General features: G+C 59.4%; 1 protein-coding gene across 2 annotated transcripts in view; it reads right to left on the bottom strand.

Moving 5' to 3' along the window:
• Nucleotides 1–23293, bottom strand: part of DLGAP3 (DLG associated protein 3) — a 138206-nt gene that overhangs the window by 6464 nt on the left and 108449 nt on the right. The window contains exons 2-7 of one of the 2 annotated variants that reach the window (XM_074934698.1): nucleotides 21989–23057; nucleotides 8401–8606; nucleotides 6333–6447; nucleotides 4123–4357; nucleotides 2565–2905; nucleotides 1893–1978 (exon numbers count right to left, since the gene is read on the bottom strand). In XM_074934698.1, coding sequence (XP_074790799.1) covers nucleotides 1893–1978; nucleotides 2565–2905; nucleotides 4123–4357; nucleotides 6333–6447; nucleotides 8401–8606; nucleotides 21989–22999 — 1994 coding nt within the window. In that variant the 5' untranslated portion in view covers nucleotides 23000–23057. The remainder of the gene's footprint in view (nucleotides 1–1892; nucleotides 1979–2564; nucleotides 2906–4122; nucleotides 4358–6332; nucleotides 6448–8400; nucleotides 8607–21988; nucleotides 23058–23293) is intronic. The other variant, XM_074934699.1, reaches the window with a different exon arrangement.

Genomic DNA, 23293 nt, shown 5'->3' with positions numbered 1-23293 from the left:
AACGGGGAGCTGTGGGTCAGGATTGGAGGGCATTGGTAGAGCTGCAGGAGCTCCAGGACTGGAATAACGGGGAGCTGTGGGTTGGGACTGAGGGGCAGCAGCAGAGCTGGGGGGCTGGAATAACGGGGAGCTGTGGGTCAAGATTGGAGGGCATCGGTAGAGCTGCAGGAGCTCCAGGACTGGAATAATGGTGGCGGGGAGGTTGTGAGGTGGAGGGATTGAGGGACAGCAGCAGGGGCTCCGGGACTGGGATAACAAAGGGGATGCGGGTCAGGATCGAAGGGCATCAGCAGAGCTGTGTGTGGGACCTGGAGCTGGAGTAGTGTGTGTGTGTGGTGGGGGGTCTATGGAAACCTGCCCAGTTGGAGTGTAATCCCTAGTTCAGAGCTCACTGACTGCAAACCCCATGCACTGGGGCTGCGCTGCCCCTCTGCAGTGTGATCCTCCCCCTCCCCACCCTGCCCAGCCGGGACACCTCTCCCCTTGCAGGAGCAGAGCAAGGGGCCGGCTGGCTCCCGGGACGGGGAAGCTGCACTGGGAGGCTCACAAGCTGTTGAGCTCCTGGCTGTCCGTGGGGACAGCTCGCTAACAGCCGCTTCCTCGTGTTCCCTCATTTCAATGCCTTCTCTCCTGCTTGCGCACGCTAGCCTGTTTCTATGGTAACGGGCCCTGGATGGATGCTGAAGGACGGGGACGGGAACACGCGGTCAGGCCCCTTGTTAAGCAAAGAGAAGGAACATTGTAGAGTTCCCCATAGATGCCTCGTCCTCAGTGACTCGGCTATGGGCAGGAAGGAGTGGGGGAGGCAGGGAGGGTGAACAAGCAGGTCCAGAATAGCCCAGCCTCTGAGGGGCTTGGGTCAGAGCTGGACAAGCCCCAGTGGCCCACGTGAAGGGCCCCTTTGATGGCCATCTCTAGGGGTTTCAGCCGGATTCCACTTGGCATCTCAGCTTCTTTGTCTGAGCAGCTGAGTCATAGCCATGCCTCGTACCCAGCCTTGCTCAGCCGCAGGTCCAGGTACTGATGGTCTCAGACAGACCCTACAGAACCGTGCTTCCAGTTCTGGATCAGAACCAGGGGCCTCTATGAGGGGCAGATCCAAACCCCCAGAACCGAACCCCAGATCTGGATCAGAACCACGGGCGGATAGAAGCTACTGATCTCCAGGCACAAACACATCCCATAGGGATCAATCCCAGAGTCACTGCTCACATCTGCAGCAAGAGGAAATCCAGACAGCTGCAAATCCCTCAGTACCCGCCCAGTGCATAGGTTAACACATGCTTTGTGACAGCTGGTGTTCTGGCATATCAATCAGGGCCCCAGGGTAACAAACGTGCTGATAAAACAGGAAGGGGCTGTAACAGGGTACCAGAGCCTCTGGCCTCTTGGGTGCAGATCTGAATCTATTAGCAGTGAGCAAAAGTTGTGATGACTTGAGAGCCACCTGCTGACCTGTGCGACGCGAGTTTGCTGGGCCTCAATCCATTTTGCAGCGGACGAGTGCCCACAGTACAACCTTCCTGCTCATCACAATCAGCGGCTTCTTTGACAGCTGACCAACCAAGCAGCTTAATGGTCCAGAGACTGACCTACCTACCCATCCCTAGGATGACATCAGGTCAGGGATGAGGCATGTTGCACAGGGAAGCTTGCCCAGCTGCTGCCTGCATTGCCCATTGATTTATGAGCTAGAGAGGAAACACAGCTGTACTTAGCAGTCAGCATAAGAAGCTGCCGAGCTCTTGGGACGCTCAGGAGAAGACGCGCACGTTATGAATGTTTAGTTTGGGGGAGGCATTGTGTGAAAACAATCAAGCCGGCACAGCGGCTGCGCTAAGCCCTGCTCCTGGAGGGATGGAGCGATAAAAGCTGCATTTAACCAGCCGTACCTTTTGTCTTCTTCCACTTGCACCCCGATGGAGTGGAATTCCCTCTGGCTCCTGCTTTCTGTGTCGGAATCAGATATAGTCTCAACCTGCAGTGGTGATCAGAGGGAGAGCATGTCGGGGAAGAATCGCTGCACAGCCTCGGGCGCAAAAGACTCATGTTTTTTAATTTCCCTCAGCAGGTGCAGCGGCAGTGGGAAAGCCAGAGAAACAAAGGGCTGACGAAAGCCATGGCCAGGCAGCTCCAGGAGCATCCAGCACAGAGATGAAGGGCCATGGAGACTGGAGTCCCCTCTCGCCTTGTTGGTCAAGGATGAGGTATGGCGGGGGGCCATGGCAGGAAGGACCCTTGGGCTGCCACTGCCTGTTGGCAAGACCATTTCATGCCAACATGATGCCGCTTGCAGCAGGCCTTGGCAACGGCTGCAAAGCCAGGTCGTGGTGGTGAGACCTTGGTCTGGAGCAGCCCAAGATTCACTGCGGGTAAGAGAAGGGAGGGCTGAATGGGAGGCGAGTCACCATGCATTGGGACCCTGCACGGGGCCCCAGTGGCCAAGCCTACAAGGCCAGTGCTGGGGCCCCTAGGAAGCCCGGAGTCATAGCATTGGCAGCTGGATTCACATGGGCTTAGGCCCCGGTTCAACACTGGGAGGCTCCGGGGAGAGTGACACCTACCTGAACTCCGATGGACGGGCGCCATTTCCTCTGCCGTGCCAAGCTCCTCAGCTCTTCCCGGCCTGGGATGGCCTTGATGATGAGTGTGGACGGCTTGGGAGAGCCCCGGGGCTGGACGGGAGGCAGATCCAAGGAGATGGCTGTCACCTTGGAGTTCTCCAAGCTCTCCGTGGAGTTGCAGCGAGCCACGGCGTCTTTGGACCACGAGGGGCTCCGGGCGACCTCGCTGGGGAGGTAGCTCTCGTGGGTGGACTCAGTGCTGCTCTGTGCCGTGACTGAGATGAGGGGCTTGGCTTTGATTCCTGGAGGGAGGGGCGGTGGCGCTTTTCGGTAACTGAAGGCTGTTGTGGGAGAGACACACGATAAAAAGTCACATGAGAAAGAGACACGTTCTCATTTCCTAACACGAACACCGGCCAGTCCCGCCTCTTCCTCCTGCATCCCCATGGGGTGCCAGGCCTAGTGGTCAGATCCTTGGCTGCTGTGAAGCTGAGCGACCCTACTGAAGTCAGGCCCGTTTACACCAGCCAAGGAATTGGCCCTACACTGCCGCACCACCAAAGGTTGCACCACCCCACATGCCCTGCCGGTTAACTGTGAGCTTGTGGCAAAGGGGCATAAAAGCGTCATTTGCTTTTGGACCGGCTGCTTGGCCAATTCATCCACCAAACCCGAAGGGACCAGACGACCCTCAAATGAGAGGGAAGATCAGTGTGCTCTTGTGCGGCACAAGTCATGAGGCAGGCAGGCAGAAAAAGGGAGAGAGAAATGAGAGAAGGAGGAAAACAGAAAGACAGGAAAAGAGGAGGGGAAACCCAAAATAAATGCAGAGAGGAAGGTGGAGACCAGGCAGGAGGATTGATGGACAGACAGACAGATAGGGCTGTTGGTTGGCTGAACCGATGCCCAGTCGGACACACTTAGCCTCCCCCAGGGCCAGCCACACGAGCTGCCACCTCAGTGAGGCCAGTGTTTCCAGCCGTCCAGAGAAATGCCCTGGGGCGGGCAGCACCCACAGCCTCACGGCGGGTGAGCCCACGGGCAGCTGAGCCCGGCCCTTGGAGGGCATCCCAGAAAGCCGTTCAAGATGGCAGCAAAGTGCGGCAGTGGGAAGCTGGAGTGGTGAGCCCACTGGGTGCCATCTATGGGAAGGGGGAGGTAGGTGGGCAGGTCCCTCTACGGGGAGGTGGGGGAAGTCCCTCTGTGGGAAGGGGTTGGCAGGGGGGTCCCTATGTGGGAAGAGGCAGGAGTTGATGGGGGTCCTTCTGTGGGAAGGGGAGGGGTTGGTGTGGGGGGTCCCAATGTGGGACGGGAGAGGGTATGAAGGGGGTCCCTCATGGGAAGGGGGAGGGGATGGTGGGGGGTCTCTGTGGAAAGGGGGAGGGGCTGGCAGGAGGTGTGGGAAGGGGAGATGCGCGCCGGGGGGGTCCCTCTGTGGGAAGGGGCTGGGGTGGGTGTGAGGTCCCTCGGGGTCCCGGCAGGATTGCCCACCCGGCCCGCCCCTGCATGAGCGAAGGGCCCCTGGGAGCAGCGCCATGGGGCAGGGGCTGGGACTCACAGGTGCTGGGCTTCAGGATGCTGCTGGTGATGGCTGGCCTGGGCGGGACGGACATGGAGAAGAGCGAGAGGCAGTCGTCGTCCTGCGAGCAGCCCGCCTGGATGGCCCGCAGGTAGCTGTGGCTCCGCATGCGGAAGCAGCCCGGCAGGTCCAGCGCCTCCACGGCCTGGGACTCCACCTCGCCAAAGACGGACTCGCAGACCGCCTCAAACTGGTGGTTCAGCTCCTCGTTGATCTGAGGGGAGAGTGGGGCAGATGAGGGGCCTGGGCAGCTCTGACAGGGTCCAGCGCCCCCCGCTCCATCCTCCATGGAGATAGCAGAGGGGCTACAGGGAACGACTCGCCCTGGCCCCCGCTGGTGGCTCCAGGGCTAGAGATGATACTGATATATCGGCCGGCACAGCGAGGGCCCTGCATCCACCCCTCCCTAGTCACCCAGGCCCTTCGACTCCAGCCAGCCAGTTCCCCTCCCCCTGGCTGGATTCGACCCAGCAACCTAGAGAGGAAAGTCTGCCAGTCCCATTGCCAGGCTCCCGCCAACTGCCAGGGCCTCTCTCCTCTGCTGCAGCTCTTGAGCCCTGGTACCAGGCAGCTACTTCCTCTGGTGCACGAGAATCTGCCATGAGGGAAAGGCCCGACTGATCGTGCCGGGCTTTATTTCAGTGCAGGTGCTGCCTGGAGCCCAGCCGTGACCCACTGAGGGGGAGGCGACTCCCAGTCAAGGTTTCCATCCATTGCAGCACGTCCCTGGCGCACCTAGAAGGTCTCTCTCTACCTCTGCTCTTGACAGAGAGCAGGCAGACATCACTGCCCAAATCCTGGTGCCGGGCCCAGGAGTTAGCACTCTGACGGCAGGGGGCCCTGGGGTTTGCTGGGGAAACGCAGCACTGAGACAGTCACCCAAATTCAAACCCATTTTTGAGGGGAGGCGAAGTCTGTCCGGGCAGCACTGAGAGAAGCAGCACCGGGATTATGGGAGAGACAAGCTCTTCCCTAGATGTTACCAGCCAGGCCTGGCACAACCAAGAGGTTCAGAGAAGCTTCCAAACCTTTGGGGAAGCTTATCCAAACCAACTCCGAATTATCACAGCACTACACTACAGTTACTCTTTGGTGCTGGATGGCTCAGGGAGACGGTAATAGGAGCCAGGGGAGCCTTGCGCTACTAGGTCGTTGGTTTGAATCCAGTTCAAGTCACGAGTGTCCTCCAAAGTCATTAGCACCTGGTGCTCTTTGATGCCTTCTATGAGATGTATCAGTGGGAGAGAAAACCTCGGCTGGCGAAAAATGTGGAGCTCAGCTTGGCAGAGAGGCCAACAGGTGAAGGAGGCTGATATCCCCTCACCTCTTCTGCAGGGACTCAAGACTGTAGCGCTTTGGAAGGGCAGCCTGGGGCAGCTTACCTGGCCACTGTCCGGGCTGCACCCTTCCTACAGACGCATCAGTTGGGTACCGGTCCCTGGGGCTAACATGCATGCAGAAGGAGGGGCAGATAAACAGCCTAAGCTGGGAGCAGAGAGGAGGGGCCAAGAACGAGAGCCGCCTGAACACAGGGGCCTCTTGCAGCTAGTCAAGCCCCTGGGAAGACATGAAAGCACTCTGCATCGCCACCAGTGGGAGGGTCCCGGCCGGCCCAGGCAGGGCTGCGGAGGAAAGGCCGGTAGCATGCAGACAGTGCTCTGCATTACCGTATGAGCGGAGAAAGGACAGCGCTGGCCGGACAGGGAGGACACACAGGCAGCATGTCTCGGGGAGAGCAGAAGCCGAGCCATTGCGGGGAAGGGGCAGAGCCTCGCTGGTGCATGCAGGGAAGCCTGCCACCTCCCCAAGAATCAGCGTCCCCGTGTTGCAGGTTAGCACATGCAATGCAGGGGTGGGGGGGACTAGCCCCCCGGGATGGGGGGGTCAGGTCCCCATGTGGCACAGAAGGGTCAGTGGAGAGCGGCCAGGCCTGTCCCGCCTCTCAGACGCTGCTGCCACTTGGGAACCTTGAGTCCTATGCCCAGCTCCGGATGGCTCCACTCGGCTCCTCGCATGCAGAGCTCTCCTCAGCTCCAGCCACTCATTCAGAAAATCCAGCCCCATGGTGGGTGCTGAGTCCACCAAAACACCAACCGCCCCCGCACCGAGCATATGAACTCCAGCAACTGAGGGCACAGGACAGTCAGGGCATGAGAGCCAGGCACAGCAACGGGCACGGCCCACCTTACCTGGCCGGTGGTGAAGGAACGTCCGTAGCCCTGTCCCCGAGGGTGCATTCTGGGCGGGGTGCAGCAGCTGGGACAGTTACAGATATATGAATCAGAATAGTGCCTACTTGCAAACCTAATGAGAGACAGTGGGGGAAAAAGGATTCGGACCAAAAGCAACACGTTCAAGCAGAGCATTTGGAAGCAGCCCAGTGACTGGGCTCCTGTCTGCAGCTGCTGCTGCCCCCTGAACCTGGCAGATCATTGTCCCGCCCCCTACCCGCCCGCCATCCCAACGCGAGCGCCCCACCACCTCTACAATCTCCCCAGGCAGCCCCGGAGCAAGGAGGGGATTCCCAGAGCCCTCCACTTCTGGTTAGGCTGGGCTCACAGAACATCACCCACACCCACAGCACAGGAAGGTGTCGATAAGCAGGGCAGGAGGCAGACCCATGGTGGCAGTGTGGGGCTGGCAAAGAGGCAAGGCCACTGAGAGAGACAGAGCAGGTTAACCAGCAGATGTGTCCTTACCTGGGCCACCAACACCTGAGAGCACTACAGCCTTGTCGACACAGGGACTGGTGTGACCCCCAACACAGCACAATGTACACCAGCCCGGTGCACTCTGCAACAGTGCAAACTCCTACTGTAGGCCTGATTTACACCACTCTAGTGCAATGGTGCAAACCTCTAATTTAAAAACAATTTGCACCAGTCCAGCATAATTGACACCTAATGTGGACATAATTGACACCAGTCCAGCATAATTGACACTAGTGCAAACTCTTAATACAAACACTGTTTTCACCAGTGCACTACGATTTACGCCAGTGCAAACCCCTAGTCTAAACACTGCAGCGTAATCTGCACTATTGCAGTTGACCCCAGTAACCCTCCTCTTTTCCCTGCCCCATTCCCGCAACAGAGATAAACTGCACCAATGTGAAATCCCCCTGTGCTGGTGCAAATGGTGTTTGCATCCCTCTTAGCCAGGGATTTTCAGCTGTGGCTAAAATCCCAGCATAGACAAGACCCAACCCTGAGAGAGTCAAACAGTTCAAACTTTCTCTGAACCCCAATACAGTTTATTTTAACTTTGGGGTTTCACTCACTGTCCTGGTGTCACAGATCTGCATGCACAAAAATGCCCAGACACTTGTGCACCCAAGCCCCGATCCTGCAATCAGATCCCCTCATGTGCACCCTGCACCCACACAGAACCTTCCTGAACTCAGTCTGTGCCCACTGATCCAAGCACAGGATCGGGCCCTTATATGCAAATGCAGCTGCAGTAATTGCACATGCAAATGTCCACGTAAGCTGGGTATCATCTGTGCGCACATTTAGCAGAGCCACCCAATCAAACCCACAGGCGTTTTGAACAAGCGTTTCTGAACATCTGGATCCTCTGAATATAGACTGAACATCTGCATTTCTTGTTTATGGCAGCCCTGCAAAACTGACCATTTCCCAGTGCAAAATCTACTCACCAGCACTCGTGGAGGACAAAGAAAATTGAAAGATTTTAATTGCCTGGAAATTCTCCCCCACGCCCCGCTCTCCCAGACCAAAAAATCTACGGGGCAGGGACTTTCTCCTTTGATGTGTATGTGCAGCGCCTAGCACAATGGCGTGCAATCACGATCAGGGTCTTTGGGCACTACCTTAGTATACATAATAAAGAATAAATACAGCGGGCAAGTCGAATTTTTCAGTTTCATACTCAAATGTCCCAGCACTAACCTGAGCCTAGGATGTTGAAGTTGCCAATCTGCAGGGGGGTGGGATGCATGGGAAGGTTGCTGAAATCCATGGTTCTATGGAGTTTCACTTTTTAAAAAATAAGCTGTGTATTTTAGCCTGGATTCCCTGCCAGAGAACCCTTCTCTCACTAAAGCCTAAGTAAAGCAACACCCAAGTCCCTGCACCCACCGTCCCAACATCCTTCCCCGACCGTCCCTCCCCAACCCTGCATCCACCGCCCCAGCATCCTCTCCCCAAGCCCCACCTCCCTGCCCCCTGCCCCTCTCCAAGCCTGCATCCCCAAAGGAGGTTCATAGCAGGCCTGGCCCCTCAGGCCCTCTCTTACTTGGTCCTGGCCTGGTCTACACTGGAGGAGCGGCGGTAGCCATCTCGCCGGGACAAGCCCTTGGGAGACACCTTGGCGCTGGCCTCCGAGTCACCGCTGTCATCGTCCCCCATGGCCTTGATGTAGCTGCCGCTCCGCATCCGCCGGCAGGGGATCTCGCCATCCTTCCCCACCGCTGGGTAGCTGCTCCACTCGTCCTGCGGCACCTGCAGCGAGGACAGCCCCATGGAGAGGGGTCAGGTCAGGGAGCCTAGGGCCGTGGAGCGTGCATGGGGGCAGAGACGACACGTAACAGCTGATAGTGGTGGGGGGGCACAATTTAAAGGTTCTGGTGGTGTGCAGTGGGGGTTCCTGGTAGAAATCTGGTGTGGGGGGTGACCCCACGTAACCCACCCACGCGTCGTCTCTCCGTGGTGGTGGAGCAGACTCAGCCATCCACCCCATGGGGACACTGGGGAGACGTGACACTAGGACAGAGATGCTAGAGAGCCCGAAGGACCCACAGGGTCTGTCTGTGTCCAACAGCTTGACAAGAATCCTCTTTATAGCCATTACGGACAGGGCCTCTCTCCCCTGCTAGCTTCAGGGCCCATTCCCCATTAGCCACTGGGAGCACCACACTAGGGAGGGGCAAACCATCCTGTCCCCAAGAGGAACCATCCCTTTCCCCATCCCTCCCAGCAGCCCACAGCTCAGACCCGAGCCCAAAGTCTAGGGCACCAGATCTGAACTCCAAAGCCCAGGGCTCCTGGCCTTGCAGGATTTGATTCAGCCTGTCTCTGCCCCAAACCAAGTCAGTAGAGTTTGGTTCACTCCCCTCCCCACTTCCTCTGCTTTCCAGTGGGGCCGCGTTCCAGCAGGGACAAGATTGTGTGAAATGGGCTGTTCTCCTGCTGATGAACAACAAATTTCCTGCTCTGACGGCTGCTCCAGCTTGGCTTGGCCTCTGCTCAGGGGTTCCTGGACCTGGCAGAAGCATCTGATCTTCTGGGCGCCCCGTGAGCCTTCTGCAGCTCAGCCCCCACCACACCGCCTTCCCCTTTGCAAAGGGAAAGTGGATTCGGCATCCCCATGTCTGCCAGGCTGGGGTTCCTTTCGCTGTCAGGTGCCGCTCACAACGACAGGAGCTGGCGTCCCAGCACGGCATGGCTGGGGTGCTGTTTGGGCTCAGAACCTGCCCCAAACTCCCAAACAAAGGCCAGCTGGCCTGGACAAGCTCAGTGCCCTCAGAGAGAGAGCCTTGTTTCTCTCCTTACCCCTGACAGCCTCCGCGCCTCTCAGCCCCCTGGATGTGGCCCACCCAGTCTGTTCACCGCCCCCCCCCCCCCCATCTGCCAACCCCACTCCACCCTTGTCCCTTTGCACAGGCTCTCTGGACACAGGCTGCAGGGAGACCAGCTGGCAGGGGCCTCTCAACTAAGGAACTCCCCACGTGATGCTCAGAACTCCCACCTCACAGCGCCCCCAACAGGCGAGGCTGGGCCAAATCCCACCCATTGCCGGCGCAGCCCTGGCCAGTCTCTTTGCCAAGGCACCGTCGCAATGGCGCCGGCACCCCGGGGTCCTTACCAGGTTCCGGTATGCCCCGGGCTATGAATCATAGAATATCAGGGTTGGAAGGGACCTCAGGAGGTATCTACTCCAACCCCCTGCTCAAAGCAGGACCAATCCCCAACTAAATCATCCCAGCAGGGCTTTGTCAAGCTGGGCCTTAAAAACCTCTAAGGAAGGAGATTCCACCACCTCCCTAGGGAACCCATTCCAGTGCTTCACCACCCTCCTATGAGCACAAGAGCAAAGCAGCTGGAAGGGAACCAGACACCCGAATAGACAGAGGTGCCTCTCCGGCCACTCAGAGGGAACATGGGAATGAGAGTGGGTCCATTTACCGCATCTCTCGCTCTCCTGCCACATCCCCACTCAGGTAGCCAGGGCTGGGAAGGCGAGCAAGTGGGGAGGGGGCCAGGAGAACCTGGCCATCCCCTCCCGCAGCCTGGGTGACTAGGTTGTCATTCACAGTCTCCTTCCCCTGGGAAAGAGGAAGAAGGGCTAATTAGCTTTTAATTGGTAAAGGGTGACCTATCGCGGAACCCAGGCAGCAGGGCTGGCCGCCAGCGCTAATCCAGGCATTAAACGGTTAAACACCCATGGCCGCCACTTGGGAAGGGAGCTGGCAAAAGCCTGTGGGTTGGGGAGAGAGGGGAGTTTGCACCCTCCCAGCCAGAGGGGGTGGGAGCCTGGCGCCATCTTGTATTGCGCACATACCAAGGAACTGGAATCGGGGCTGGCAGCGGGTTTGACCCAAAATCCAGGGGGGACGATGGGAGATGGGTGAGGCTGGGAGTGGTGCAAACCTTCTAGACTGGGTTGGCCTGGAGCCAGGTGCCGTGATGACCAGAGCCCAATGATTGGAGCCGGGAGGGCTTTGGATAAATGGGGCTGGGTTTAGCCCATCTCTGCTTAGTTAATTCTTCGGTGGGTGGGTGAGACTGTGCATAGGCAAGTGAGTGTGAGTGCACCCGAGTGTGTGTACCTGAGTGTGTATGTACCTAAGCATGCATGTTTGTGTGTGCATGTATCTGAGCATGAGTGTATCTGTGTGTGTGTGTATCTGAGTGTGAGTGTATCTGCGTGCAAGTGTACCTGAGCATGAATGTAGGTGTATCTGTGTGCGTGTGTATCTGAGCATGAGTGTGTGCGTATATCTGAGCATGAGTGTATCTGCGTGCAAGTGTGCGTGTATCTGAGTGCGTGTGTATCTGCGTGTGAGTGTGTGTGTACTTGAATGTGTGTGTACCTGAGCACGAATGTAGGTGTATCTGAGTGCGTGTGTATCTGAGCGTGAGTGTATCTGTGTGCAAGTGTGGAGCAGTTTGGGATGTCCCATTGCACAGGAGCAGTTCCATTGTGGGGCTGTTTCCGGCGCTGGAGATTTCTTTGTGCTGGGCCAGTCTGGGTTCTGGAGATATGTGGGAATATGGACATTTTGGGGGGGAGGCGTGTCAATGCATCCACGGAGACCTTCTGGCAGGAGACGAGCAGAGGGTGGCTCTGGAGCTGTCCTGGGGCGACTGGCCCTACTGTTGGCTTTGTTTGTTTCCAAGAAGCACAATTCTGCCTCATGCTGCTGGGGCTTCTTAGCCGAAACCTCAGGGCCTCCAGTGCTCCTGGGGAGGGGGCTTCTTCTGCAGAGCAGAGCAGTCCAGGAGAGGGCTGCTCCGGTCAGAGCCGTAGGGACAGGTGCCCAGACAGCGTTCGGGAAGCAGACAGCCCAAGGGGTGCGTCAGCCAGCTGAGACAGGCCGCAATCAATTGCTCAAGGCTGGGCCAGGGAAGAGCTGATGAGCCAATGTTGGAGAATCCCTTCGTTCCTCTCGGTCCAGCTGATGAGTGAGCTGCGGGTCGTGCACATGGGCCGGAGACAGGGAGTGACAGCTGAGCTAACCAGCATGGAAACCGGCCAGCAGCCCTGCATAGGCTCCAGCGCCGGCCATGCGACTCCCCATTCCTGGGGGCCGCGGCAGAGCCAGGGGAATCCCCGGCCAGAGCGGCTCAGCCCAACGAGATCGAACCTGAGGCAGGGCCAAGGAGGTGCCTGGGAATTTCGTTTTCCCACAGTCCTCTCTGCTGCCTCCCCTGCCTGGAACCCAGCTGGCCACCACCACGGGAAGAGGGGGCAGCTCCAGCCGCCAGAAGCCTTCGATACTGGTTGTGACAGAGCCATGCCCCAACAGGAAGGAGGGAACTTTCGTGCCCGGCATGCCCGGACCACCCCGATCACATATGTGCCCGCAAGCAAAACGCACCGTCAACGAACCCGAGCTGAGCACAACCTCGGAGGCTGCTCTAGCACCCCTCATCCCCAAGGCTGCCAGGCGCTGCTGAAATGCAGCCACTGGGGCTGGGGCCTGGAAGAGTGAGACCCACTGCCCCATTGCATCGTGGGAGAGCAGCTCCGCACCCTCCTACACCAGCCTGAAACTGGAGTGGCCCCACTGAAGCCCAGTGGAGACGCCCTGGATTTACAGCAGCACGAGAGCCGAACGTGGCCCTTCCCGGCCCCACAGATCAGCCAGGGCGTCCGTTTCCCACACCGCAGCATGGAGTGGTGCGCACAGGCTAACTCACGGGTGTAAATCCAGTGTAGCTCAGCTAAAGCCAGTGGAGTTGCTATGGATTTACGCCAGCATAACTGGGGGCAAGATTTGGCCCGAAGTATCTCCTGTCCCTTGGAATGACACTAGGGTGGGGCAACCCTGCTGGGATTCCCCAGAGCGCAGGGCAGGCTCCTGACCGGCTTCCTCTCAGACTCAGAACAGCAGAAAGGGACCAGCACGCGGACAGGGTCTGGCCCCAGAGATCTCACACGCACAGGTGCCAACGTGCACAGGCCCACTCCCACCCTCTCCCCCCTCCCCACCCCCTTGGCAGCGTGGGCCAGGCGCCTCTACCATGGAGAGGCTGGAGCTGGGCCCACGGCAGGAGGGGAGGCCCGGAGCTGATGGGCTGGTTAGGAAGGCAGATCATTTACATTTTTCCAATCTGTGCCAAGTGGTGTGGAACAAACAGCAGCGTTGCTCAGCTAAGAGCCGGGAAGCCAGGCCCCGCGAGGGGTGCGGGACACGCACGCCCGCAGGCCCGATTTTTCAATCACAGCTCCTCAGGCCGCAGCAGGTGAAGACTCCTGGATCTGGCCCAGGAGCCATGTGTGAGCTGAGGACAGAGCCTCAGTTTCCCCTTCAGACTGGGAGGCCTCAGACCAGGGCGACTGCTGCTCTGCCTCTGGGACGGCAACGCTGGCTGTCCAACAGGCACATGTGGGCAGGGCAGGAGACGGCGGAGGGGGTGCGGTGGCAGGGCTGGAGCTGGGGAACGCAGGCCCTGGGGGTTGCATTTTGGGAGCCAGGGAGCTCTGTGAGGGCCTGTGAGGTACACGCTACAGCGCAGGCCTGGGGAGGACTCCTGACGGGCTGCACTGGGACTCCAAGGCTGGAGGTAGCCCAGGGCCTGGACAGAGCTGTAAGCCCTGGCCAGGTCATGTCACCAGCTGCAGGCCCAGGCAAGGTGGGGCGCACGGGTGAGGTGGGGGCTTTGGGGTTCGGAGAGCCCCTGCCCTGTTAAGCTGCATGCCTGCAGCACGCCACTGGGGCCTGGGAGCAGAGCCAGCTCACTCCCCATGTGCTCTCTGCACACGGGATGGGACAGGAGCCATGGCCTCAGAGTAGCCTGGCCATCTGAGAGTGAGCGATTGATAGAGCCAGGGAGAGCACGGGCCGGCGCTAGGCAAGTTTCCCTTCAGCTCTGCCGCTGCATCTCAATCCTGACCCACAGCCCATCTCCCACCCAGCTCTGCCGATGCCCCTCAATCCTTACCCGCCACCTCCTCTCTATCCTGGTCCTTGGCACAGCTGGACAATGAAAGATGTGGGGTGGGGTCCTGGCGCTGGAATGGCAGGACACGCGGCAGGCCAGGATTGAGGGTCAAGGCTGCCTGCAGGAAGCCAACACTCAATCCCTGCCCATGGCATGCCAGGCTCCTAGTCAGTTCCCTCTGCCGCCTGCCCAACCCACCCAGAAACATAAGCATGGTGAGGAAGAAAACAGAGACTAAGCCCACCTGGAGTGGAAGGGAGGGGGTCTGCCTGCCCTGCCAGCTCCCCGTGGATCACGACATGGAAAAACCACGCAGCGAAATCCAGCCTATTCCATGGAGAACCCTGACTGGCAAATCCCCTCCATGCCCAGCCACTCCGAGACCCTGGGGAGGAAGCGGTTACCAGTGTAAATGCTCCCACGGGCCGGCTGCCTCCTTCGTGGTCCTGCAGCTACAGCAGTAAGGTTTCAATGGTAGAGATGACTCCATCTCCACTCCACTCTGCACTCTCCCTGCTATTTCTCAGCTGCCAGGCAGCATGGGGTCCTAGTCACCCACAGAATAGGGTCACTGGAGTGAGGCCACAAACCTCCCTTCGCCCAGCTGCCCTCAGACGGGAGCAACGTTTAGTTACTGAGTGGATGGTTTTCAGTGGCTCTGATTATTCCTGGCAGTACCGTAGAGCAGCAGTTTTCAAACTATGGGGCAGGCCTCCCCAGGGGGGCGGGTGAATGTGTCAAGGGAGGCCCAAGCCGTGTGCTTTTTTTGAAGAGCTCCGGGTGGCTGGGGCTCGTGCAGAAGGGCTGTGCACACCCAGGAGGCGGGGATTAAGGGGACAGCTGGAACCCCACCGCTCCAGGGCTGACAGCCAGAGCCCCGCCACCCAGGCTCGGGCTCTCCTTCGGCCTCCTTCAATCCCTCACCTGGATGCGGCGGGGCTCCAGCCGTCAGCCCCAGGGTGGCAGCTGTGGCACAGAAGTAAGGGTGGCAATGGGGCACTAAGTCGGCTGTGAAACGTGATATTGACAAATGTCACTTTTCACATTGCCACCCTTACTTCTGTGCAGCTGCTGGTATGGTGCTGCCTTCAGAGCTGGTTGCCCTGGCCAGCAGCCGCTGCTCTCCGCTCTGCCCTCAGAGCTGGGTGGCAATATATGTACTTATAGGTGGGGGCCTAAACGACTACAGACACAAAGAAGAGGAGCCTGATCGAATAAGTTTGAGAACCACTGTCATAGAGCCCAAGGGAGATCGGAGCTCCGTTGTGCTAGGCGCTGTACATACACGTGGTAAACACCTACTTCTAAATAAAGAAACCCAGGGCCTGATTCTGTACAGAGTCATCCCGGTCTCATGCCAGGCAACGCCACTGAGTCCCACATAGGCCTGCAGGGAACCAGATCGGGAGCCTCTTCAGAACCTGTGTATCTGCAAAGCAGGTTAGATGGGTCATGGTGCCAACAGCAGCAGGGTTTCAATGGTCCATGTGGGCCCAATCCTCCCCTTGCCCCGGTGCCACTCCATTGTAGTTACTCCAGATTTACACCAGTAGGAGAACAGAATCTGTCCCCAGTTTGGGCACTCTCTAGTCAGGGGCTGCAAGACATTAGCAGGGAGAGGTGGGGTGTCAGGTGGAAATCTTGAGCTGCTGCTCCCTATGCCTTAGATGTATAGGTCCCGCTGAGCGCGAGCACATGCTCCAGGGCTCTCAGAAGAAGCATGGCTTTGTGGCCAAGGCACCAAACTGGGAAGCAGGCGATTGGGACGCCACAAGCTTTGTGTATGCCCTTGGGTGAGTCTCTCTGCACCCCTGTTCTATAGGGAGAGAATGGTGACCCTCCCCTCCCCCAAAGGGGCCCATGAATGTGGGTGAGGTGCTGGGCCCTATACGGAGACAGAGAGATCCAGCAAAGGACACTGTGAAGAAGGATTAAGATGCATTTTCACAAACCGCCTCCCTCCTGGCCACCCCCGTTGCTCTGTTTTCTCCTCGTTAGAGCTGGGAGCTCATTGATCGGGACTTTGGGGCTTTGTCTCCCTCGGAGAGCCAAGGACCACGGCTTCTTCTCGTTGTTTGTTTGGCTGTGATTAGCAGGCGCACCGGGGCTGGGATGTGCAGAGCTGGGGGCCCCGGCGCCGTGGGAGCCGGCTACACCAGCTGACATAATCCTGTCCCCTTTTTAAATAAAAGCCTTTTGCTTTGTGCCTTTGGAGGACAAGGCTATTACAGCCCGACTCTCCTCTAATCACAAACATCAAGGCGCTGGACCGCCAGGCACTGTGGGAACACTGGGGAGAGCAAAGCCAACGGGGAACAAAGCTGCAGGAAAGAGCCACTTCAGCCTCGCGCTGGCCCAGAGAAGAGTAACATGTAGCTTCCAGCTGGGCTCACTCTCGGCTGAGTCCTCGTGCCTGACAATGGCCCCCTCTGAGGGTGCATCCACACTGCATTGTGAACCTGGGTCTGTGGGGCCGGCCTGGGGACTCAGAGCGTCCACACTGCATTGTGAACCTGGGTCTGTGGGTCCCAGCCTGGGGACTCAGAGCATCCACACTGCATTGTGAACCTGGTTTTACAATTGCAGGACCTGGGTCTCAGACCTGCTGACGTGTCCATACTGTACTGCCCAGACCTTCTGACTCGGCTGTGGCTTGAGCTGCGTCCATACTGCAAAATGACAGTTGGACCAAGTCTCAGCAAGCCTCAGACTCAGACTCACGCCCTAGCAGGATCCTAGGACCCAGGTCCCGAGTGCTGGCTAACCCAGGTCAGACTGATTTGTGTGTGGACGGAAGGGGGGCTGTGGCTCAAACCTGAGTCAGAGCCCGGGCTCAGTGTGCAGGGTAGACATACCCTCAAGGGCCTACAAAGCTCAGTGCTTGCCCTTCCCCAGCCACAGGAGAGCTGCCATCAAAGAGCCAGTCCTGTTCCCAGAAGCACAGCGACCCCCAACACCACCCCTCCCATGAGTTAACCCATGGGTGGATGGTGCCGGCTAGAGCCCCGGCTGAAGCAGGAGAGCAGGCTGGGTGATTCCCAGCACCCAGCCAGCGACTGATAGTGCTGCTCCGAACCACTGCTGCAGGGAAGACTCAGGCAGATGCAGAAAGAGTTGCTGGGGGTTCAGCAAGAGGAGGGGCTTCCCTCTGTCGCTGCATGGAGCCAGCTCCCCAGCGTGGCACTAGGGTGCGCTATGCCACCAGCCTTAGCGCCATCAGCAGGTCATGGGAAACCCGGGGCTTCAACTTCTGTCCTCAGTATTTAACTCCCATCCCCAAGGGCATCGTCTGGCGATGTCCTCAAGTCCCCTTCTCTATGCCCCCCTCCTACAATCGACTAGGGGAGGGGACGCAATGCTGAGCATCTCCTCCCCCTAGCAGGGGCTGAAAGGTGCACACCCAGATCCTGCTCCGGGGAGGTCCACGGGAGCGCAAGGCCATGTGCAGGAACTGAACCTGTGATCCTCCCAGGGCTTTACCAGAGCAGCCACCTCAACCTTTTAAACACATGGCACGAGGCATGGCCCTGTCACCAAGCTGCCACTAGTAACTCCTTGTAGCCGCTGAAAGGTCCCAAACGCCGAGTTGCCAGCCCATCACCCTGGTCTTGGGGCTCCCATAGCACAGAGCAGAGCAAGCAGCTCCACCCTGCCCCTCTGTGCCTTGCTGTTGAGCAGCTCTCAGGAACTGGGGCGGGCTGGGGGATCGCTCAGAGGAGCATGAGGCAGAAGCACTAAAGAGCGGAGCTTCCGTAAGGGAGCTGGGACAGGACCCTATGCACATTTGTAACACACTGGACCTGATTCTGCCACCATGGAGAGGGAAACGGGGGGCAGGCTAGGAGGAGCAGGAAGCTGGGAACCAAGCCAGGTCTTGGATCCCATCCCACTCAACCCAAACCGAGAGGAGAGGAGCTCAGTCCCAGGGGATGGTAGACAGCCATGGAGCTACATGCCCAGCTCTCACCACCCGTCACACACGCGGGGTGAAGGCTAGCCCTGGCTCATCACCAAGCTATCTATGCCCCCGCCCCCACCCGTAGAGCTATATCTAGCTAGACAGACAGACCGACTGCCCTTCTGTGGGCAGACACATGCCTATCCACATGCTGTATCTGCCCTTGCTCTGCCCTGGTTCTAGACTCACATTTAAAGGAAGCCGAGGGGGGTGACTCTCTGAACCAGCCATAGCAAAGGCGTCCTTTGAAAGCAGCACGACCTGATCCAGACCTCCCGCTCCAGCTGCCAGAGCCGGAGGAAGAGGTGGTTTGGCAGAGACAAGCTCTCGGGAAGACACGTTAGGAGGAGGGGAGCTTTCTTTGGAAAGGCGAGCGCTCATTAAAAGCAGCCAACGCCGGCCAGCCGTCAGGGTGCGTGGGTGAAGATGAGCGTTGATCCCACCACTAAGAAGAAGGGCGGAAAACCTCTGTGCCCTTCTCGGCCAGCTCATTCAATCACCCCCTGTCCCCACCCTCTCTGCCTCCCACCTGGTCTCTGCGAGCCCCCCGTCACTAGGGGGCACTGTGCCGCTGGCCACTTGTGGTCACTGAGGGTCAGCCCCATCACCCTTTTTCCCCTAGTGCTGGGCCGTCCCGTGCAATCCCCTTTCACCGTCCTAAAATCTCCCCTGCTGGCGTTAGTGGGATGCCATATTCCTCGCTTCCTGCCCTACCCTCCAACGGCAGTGACATTGCTACGTGCTATCGGTGTGGCAGTACTGCTTAGAGGGAGGGTGACCAGGTGTCTGGTTTTGGACCGGAACACCCAGTCGAAAAGGGACCCTGGCGACTCTGGTCAGCACCACCAATTGGGCTGTTAAAAGTCCAGTCAGCGGTGCTGCGATACTAAGGCAGGCTAGTCCCCACCTGTCCTGGCACCGCACTGCGCTCCGGAAGCGGCCAGCGGGTCTGGCTCCTAGGCGGGGGAGCCATGGGGCTCCGTGCGCTGCCCCGCCCCGAGCATCAGCTCCGCACTCCCATTGGCTGGGAACCGGCCAATGGGAGCTGGGGGGGCGATGCCTGCGGGCAAGAGCAGCGCATGGAGCCTCCTGCCCCCCACACCCCTGCCTAGGACCGGACCTGCTGGCTGCTTCAAGGGCATACGCAGCGCAGTGCCAGGAAGGCAGGCAGGCAGCCTGCCTTAGCCCCCCCACGCTGCACCGCTGACCAGGAGTAGCTCGAGGTAAGCCCACACCCCAAGCCTGAGCCCCAACCCCAAGCCCCAACCCCCTGCCCCAGCTCTGAGCCCCCACAAACCCAGAGCACCCTCCTGCACCCCAAATCCCTCATCCCCAGCCCCATCCCAGAGTCCGCACCCCCAGCCGGAGCCCCCTCCCGCACCCTGAACCCCTCATTTCTGGACCCACACCAGAGCCTGAACCCCCAGTTAGAGCCCTCACCCCCTCCCACACCCCAACCCCCTACCCCAGCCCTGTGAAAGTGAGTGAGGGTGGGGGAGAGCGAGCCACCAACGGAGGGGGAATGTACTGAGCAGGGGGCGGGGCCTCAGGGAAGGGGTGGGGTAGAGTGTTCAATTTTGTACTTAGAGGCTGCAACCAAGCTCAGGGCTCCAGCGTGCCAGGTGCTGTACAGACCCATAGAGAGAGACAGTCCCTGCCCTACAATCTGAATAGACCAGGGGTGGGAGAGTGGAGGCAGTATCACCCCCCTTTCACACCAGGGGAACTGAGGCACAGAGAGGCTAAGCGACATGACCACGGTCACACTGGATGCCTAGGGTAGAGGAGGGAGTTGAACTCCCATTTTCTGACCCCAGCTCAAGCCCTGAAGCACAAGCCCACCCCCCACCTCCCCCAGCCACCTGCTACCCCGAGAACTGCAGCTGCAGGGACAGCCCGGGAGGGAGCCGGGGACACGGACGCCAGACTGGCAAGAGGCTGGGAATCTGCTAAGTGCTCTGGAGCTCACCACAGGCCCAGTCCAGATCAATAAATAATAATAATTCAGCAGGGGAGCGGGGGACAGAAGCGAGCTGTGCTTGCGGTTAGCGGGAGAGGCAGGCAAGACACCTCTGGAAGTGTGATAAGCCACGGGAGCGGTGGTGGCACGTGCCTGCTTGGCAGTGACCTTCCCAAAGTCAGACCCATTTCACCGGGGAACGGCGCTGGACAAACGCATGCTTTGCAGGGGAAGCAGTGAAGCCTGGTCTTCAGACCAGGAGAACAGGAGTCAGGACTCCTGGGTTCTATTCCTGCCGCTGGCTCTCTGTAGGCCGTACTGTTGTAGCCGGGTTGGTCACAGATATGAGAGAGACAAGGTGGGTGAGGTAATGTCTTTCCTTGGACCAGCTTCTGTGGGTGAGAGAGAGAAGCTTTTGAGCTACACACAGCTCTTCCTCAGGTCTCTCTGAGTGACCTTGGAAAAGTCCCTTTCCCGCTCTGTGCCTCAGTTTCCCAGGGTCCAGCAGCACCTACCAAAGCATACCAGGTGTGAGGATTCGCATGGTGCCCTGGCATCCTGGGATGAAACAATGCCAGGATTTGCACATGGTATCACCTTGCAGTGCCCTCACACTAATCTCATCACCACATGATACCTGGAGGGACCCAGTCATCTCAGGCCCCTTAAATACCCTACGGTCTAGAACAGCGAGATCCCCCCACTGAAACTGGGAGGAGGCAAGACTGATGACCCTAAGTCAGTGCCAGGTCCAGACTGTTTGCCCTTTGCACCACATGGTCACGTGTGGAACAATCCACAGGCCCAATGCAGAGGAAATGCGGGGGATGCATCACCCCACCACTGAGAGCCCTGCAGGCCCTGAGGCTGGGGGAGGAGAAGCAGAGAAGGCTGGCACTGGCTGGGTGTGGTCCTTTCCCTGACAGAAGCACCCCACCCCCAGGCAAACCAAAGCCCCAGTCAAGTGGGTCAAAGCAGGGCGGGGGGGGGGGTGGTTGGATTCTGGAGAGCAGGCAGGAAAGAGACTGCCCGCTGCCCACATGGCTGTAGGTGGGGCCACACCAAAACCAAGACTGAGCGGCGGGATTGGCACCCAAGAGCAAAGTCTTCCAAAGTGTGGGGCACTGGGTGTGTGCGGGGTAGGGGGTTGGCAAGGGTGGGATATGGGGGTGTGGAAGGCAGTGGGAGTGGGGTTGGGTCCAGCCCTGCATAGGGATGGGGGGCGGATAATTCAGGCCATTGTTTGGAGTTTGGCTCAGGACCTGGCTCCAGTCTCACCGGTTATGTCGCTGGGAAGCGGGTGACCCTCAGCTGGGACTTCCTTGTTCCAGCCCAGGAGGGAGCTGGAGGCCAGGACCATCCCGTTTGGACCCACAACCCCAAGCTTCTCTGCATCCCGTCCCGGCCTCCCGCCCCGTTCACTCCCGGGCTCTACGTGCTACCACGGACTCTAGCCCATAGGTGGCAGCAGCCCACTGGACCTGCAGCTCCGGGAGCCCTGAGTCCTGGGTGTCAGCCACACAGGGACATTCTCCAGCTTTCCACGGTTCACCGCAGCCTAGCGCAGTGAGTCCAGCCCTGTCCGCACGCCCCGCCACACAGCTCCCATGCTGCCACAATGCAGGGCAGGGAGCTTGCCCCTGGGCATCCCATCAGAGCATCACAGGCTGGCACAGCAGCCACTGACCACGCCCCGGGGGCATCGTGCTTCTGTGCAACAGCGCACGGCGCTTCAGAGACAACTCCTGGGTTAGGGCCACAGCAGCCTGCCCGGCCGGCAGCCCAGCCCACAGCTGCAGGCTCATAGCGGAGGTTGCAATTCACCATTGCCGAAAGCTGCCTGTGTGCATGGGGGGTCGTGTGCGCGGAGGGGAGAGACGTGTGCGGCGGGGCATCCAGGCCAAAGGAACTGGATTCGTAAGAAGTTCATCCCCAGATCTCCAGCCCAAAAAGAAGAGCCCATGGGTTGGCTCGGCAGAGCAGGGAAGGCCCCTGACGAAGGTCAAGGAGCATCCAGAGACTTGTCTGCTCTGGGGTGTTTTTACCAGGCGTTCCCATTGCTGCAAGCCCTAGTGTAGAAGGGACACCTGCTCTCAGCGCTGCATCTGGCTAGCTCTCTGCAGGGCTGGGAGATGCAGCGCTGATGATGACCGCCCTCTGTGCTAGGGCTGAGTGACTTCCAGACACTGCAACCAGGCTGGATGGGAACCAGCAATCGACTCCTGCAGGTTTGACTGCCCTCCCCTCCCGCCCCACCGCGCCAACCAAGCCAGCCCTCCCCCGCAGCGCACACCTCACCTGAAGGTAATGGTAGCCTCTGTCTTTGGCTTTTGCCTCCTGCAGTACCAAGGCTTTCTCCTGGCTGCCTCCCGAGCTGGGATATGCCTCCCGGGCTTGGCTGACTGTCATGGTGTGCCAGGCGCTCCTCTTCAGTGTCTGGCCGTCCAGCGACATGGACATGCCGGCGCAGGCCAGGCACTTGCCCTCCCCCACACTCTTTAGACTCTTCAAGGTCAAGTCTCTGAAGGCACTTTCGGGAGCATCCACGCAGTACTGGGTGCCCTGGTCCACGGCGTGCCGGCCGGACACCAGGTAGCTGCTGTCGCTGTCCAGGTTGTCATCAGAGCTCCACCAGCCCATCATCTTGGGCCGGTGCCGGGAGTCCAGCTTGCGGTCTTTGCTCTTGCTCCGCTTGCCGTGCCGGGACTGGTGGTGCTGGTGGTGCTGGTGGTACCCATCCCCCCGGCCCTCCATCTTGGTGCCGTTGTACTCCCGCTTGGCCGGGGCCTCCAGGGAGTGGGACTTGGCGAAGAGCTTCTGGACGGAGTGGACCAGGTGGCGAATGCGGCTGGGGCTCTCGCTGCGCTGCTCCGTGGTGCTGGCCCGCTGGTACTGCAGCGTGTGGAAGCCGTCATGGTGCAGCGGCAGCTGCTTCTCGAACTGGTCCAGCAGGGTGGGGGGCAGGCGGTTGATCTTGCTGGAGGGGTGGGTGGCCGCCATGCACTCGTCGCAGGAGTCGTACTGCTGCTGGGTATGGTGCATCCTGGGGAAGGTGCTGCTGCTGGCAGAGAGCGGCTCGGCCAGGCTCATGGGCCCGGCTGGGCACTCGGCGGGGATCCCCGGGCTCCGAGAGGGGCAGTAGCGGTGATCCAAAGAACAAGGCTCACTGGGGCTGAAGAGGTACGACTGCCTGGATTCCTGGCCGCGGCGGATGTAGTCCATGGGCTGGTCACAGTCCTCTGGGATGCAGGGACACGGGCGCCCTGTGGAGCTCTGTGATTGGCTGCGCTCCCCATGGTAGCCCTTCATGGTGTCAGAACCTTGCGTGGAACGTCCTCATTCTGCCGGATGATCCCTGCGGGGTCCCCTGCGGAGACAGGACAGACACATTAGCCATCTCCCATCCCTCTGGCACCTGGGCAGGTTTCCGAGCCCCGCGTCTCTTTCCACCTTCACCCTGCCCACGTGGAGAAGGGTCGGTGGCGTCTCTGTACCCACCTTTCTGTGTGGGCAGAATGTATGAGCCCGCCCGTCAGCTGGTGTAAGTCAGCACGGCTCCTCTGACTTTGATGGAGCTGCGCCCAGCTACACCAGCCAAAGGCC

The sequence above is a fragment of the Natator depressus genome, chromosome 19, assembly GCF_965152275.1.
Source record: "Natator depressus isolate rNatDep1 chromosome 19, rNatDep2.hap1, whole genome shotgun sequence".
In the NCBI taxonomy this organism is placed as follows: domain Eukaryota; kingdom Metazoa; phylum Chordata; order Testudines; family Cheloniidae; genus Natator; species Natator depressus.
Note: the sequence above shows the minus strand (reverse complement) of the source record. Positions and strands in the feature narration are given on the sequence as shown.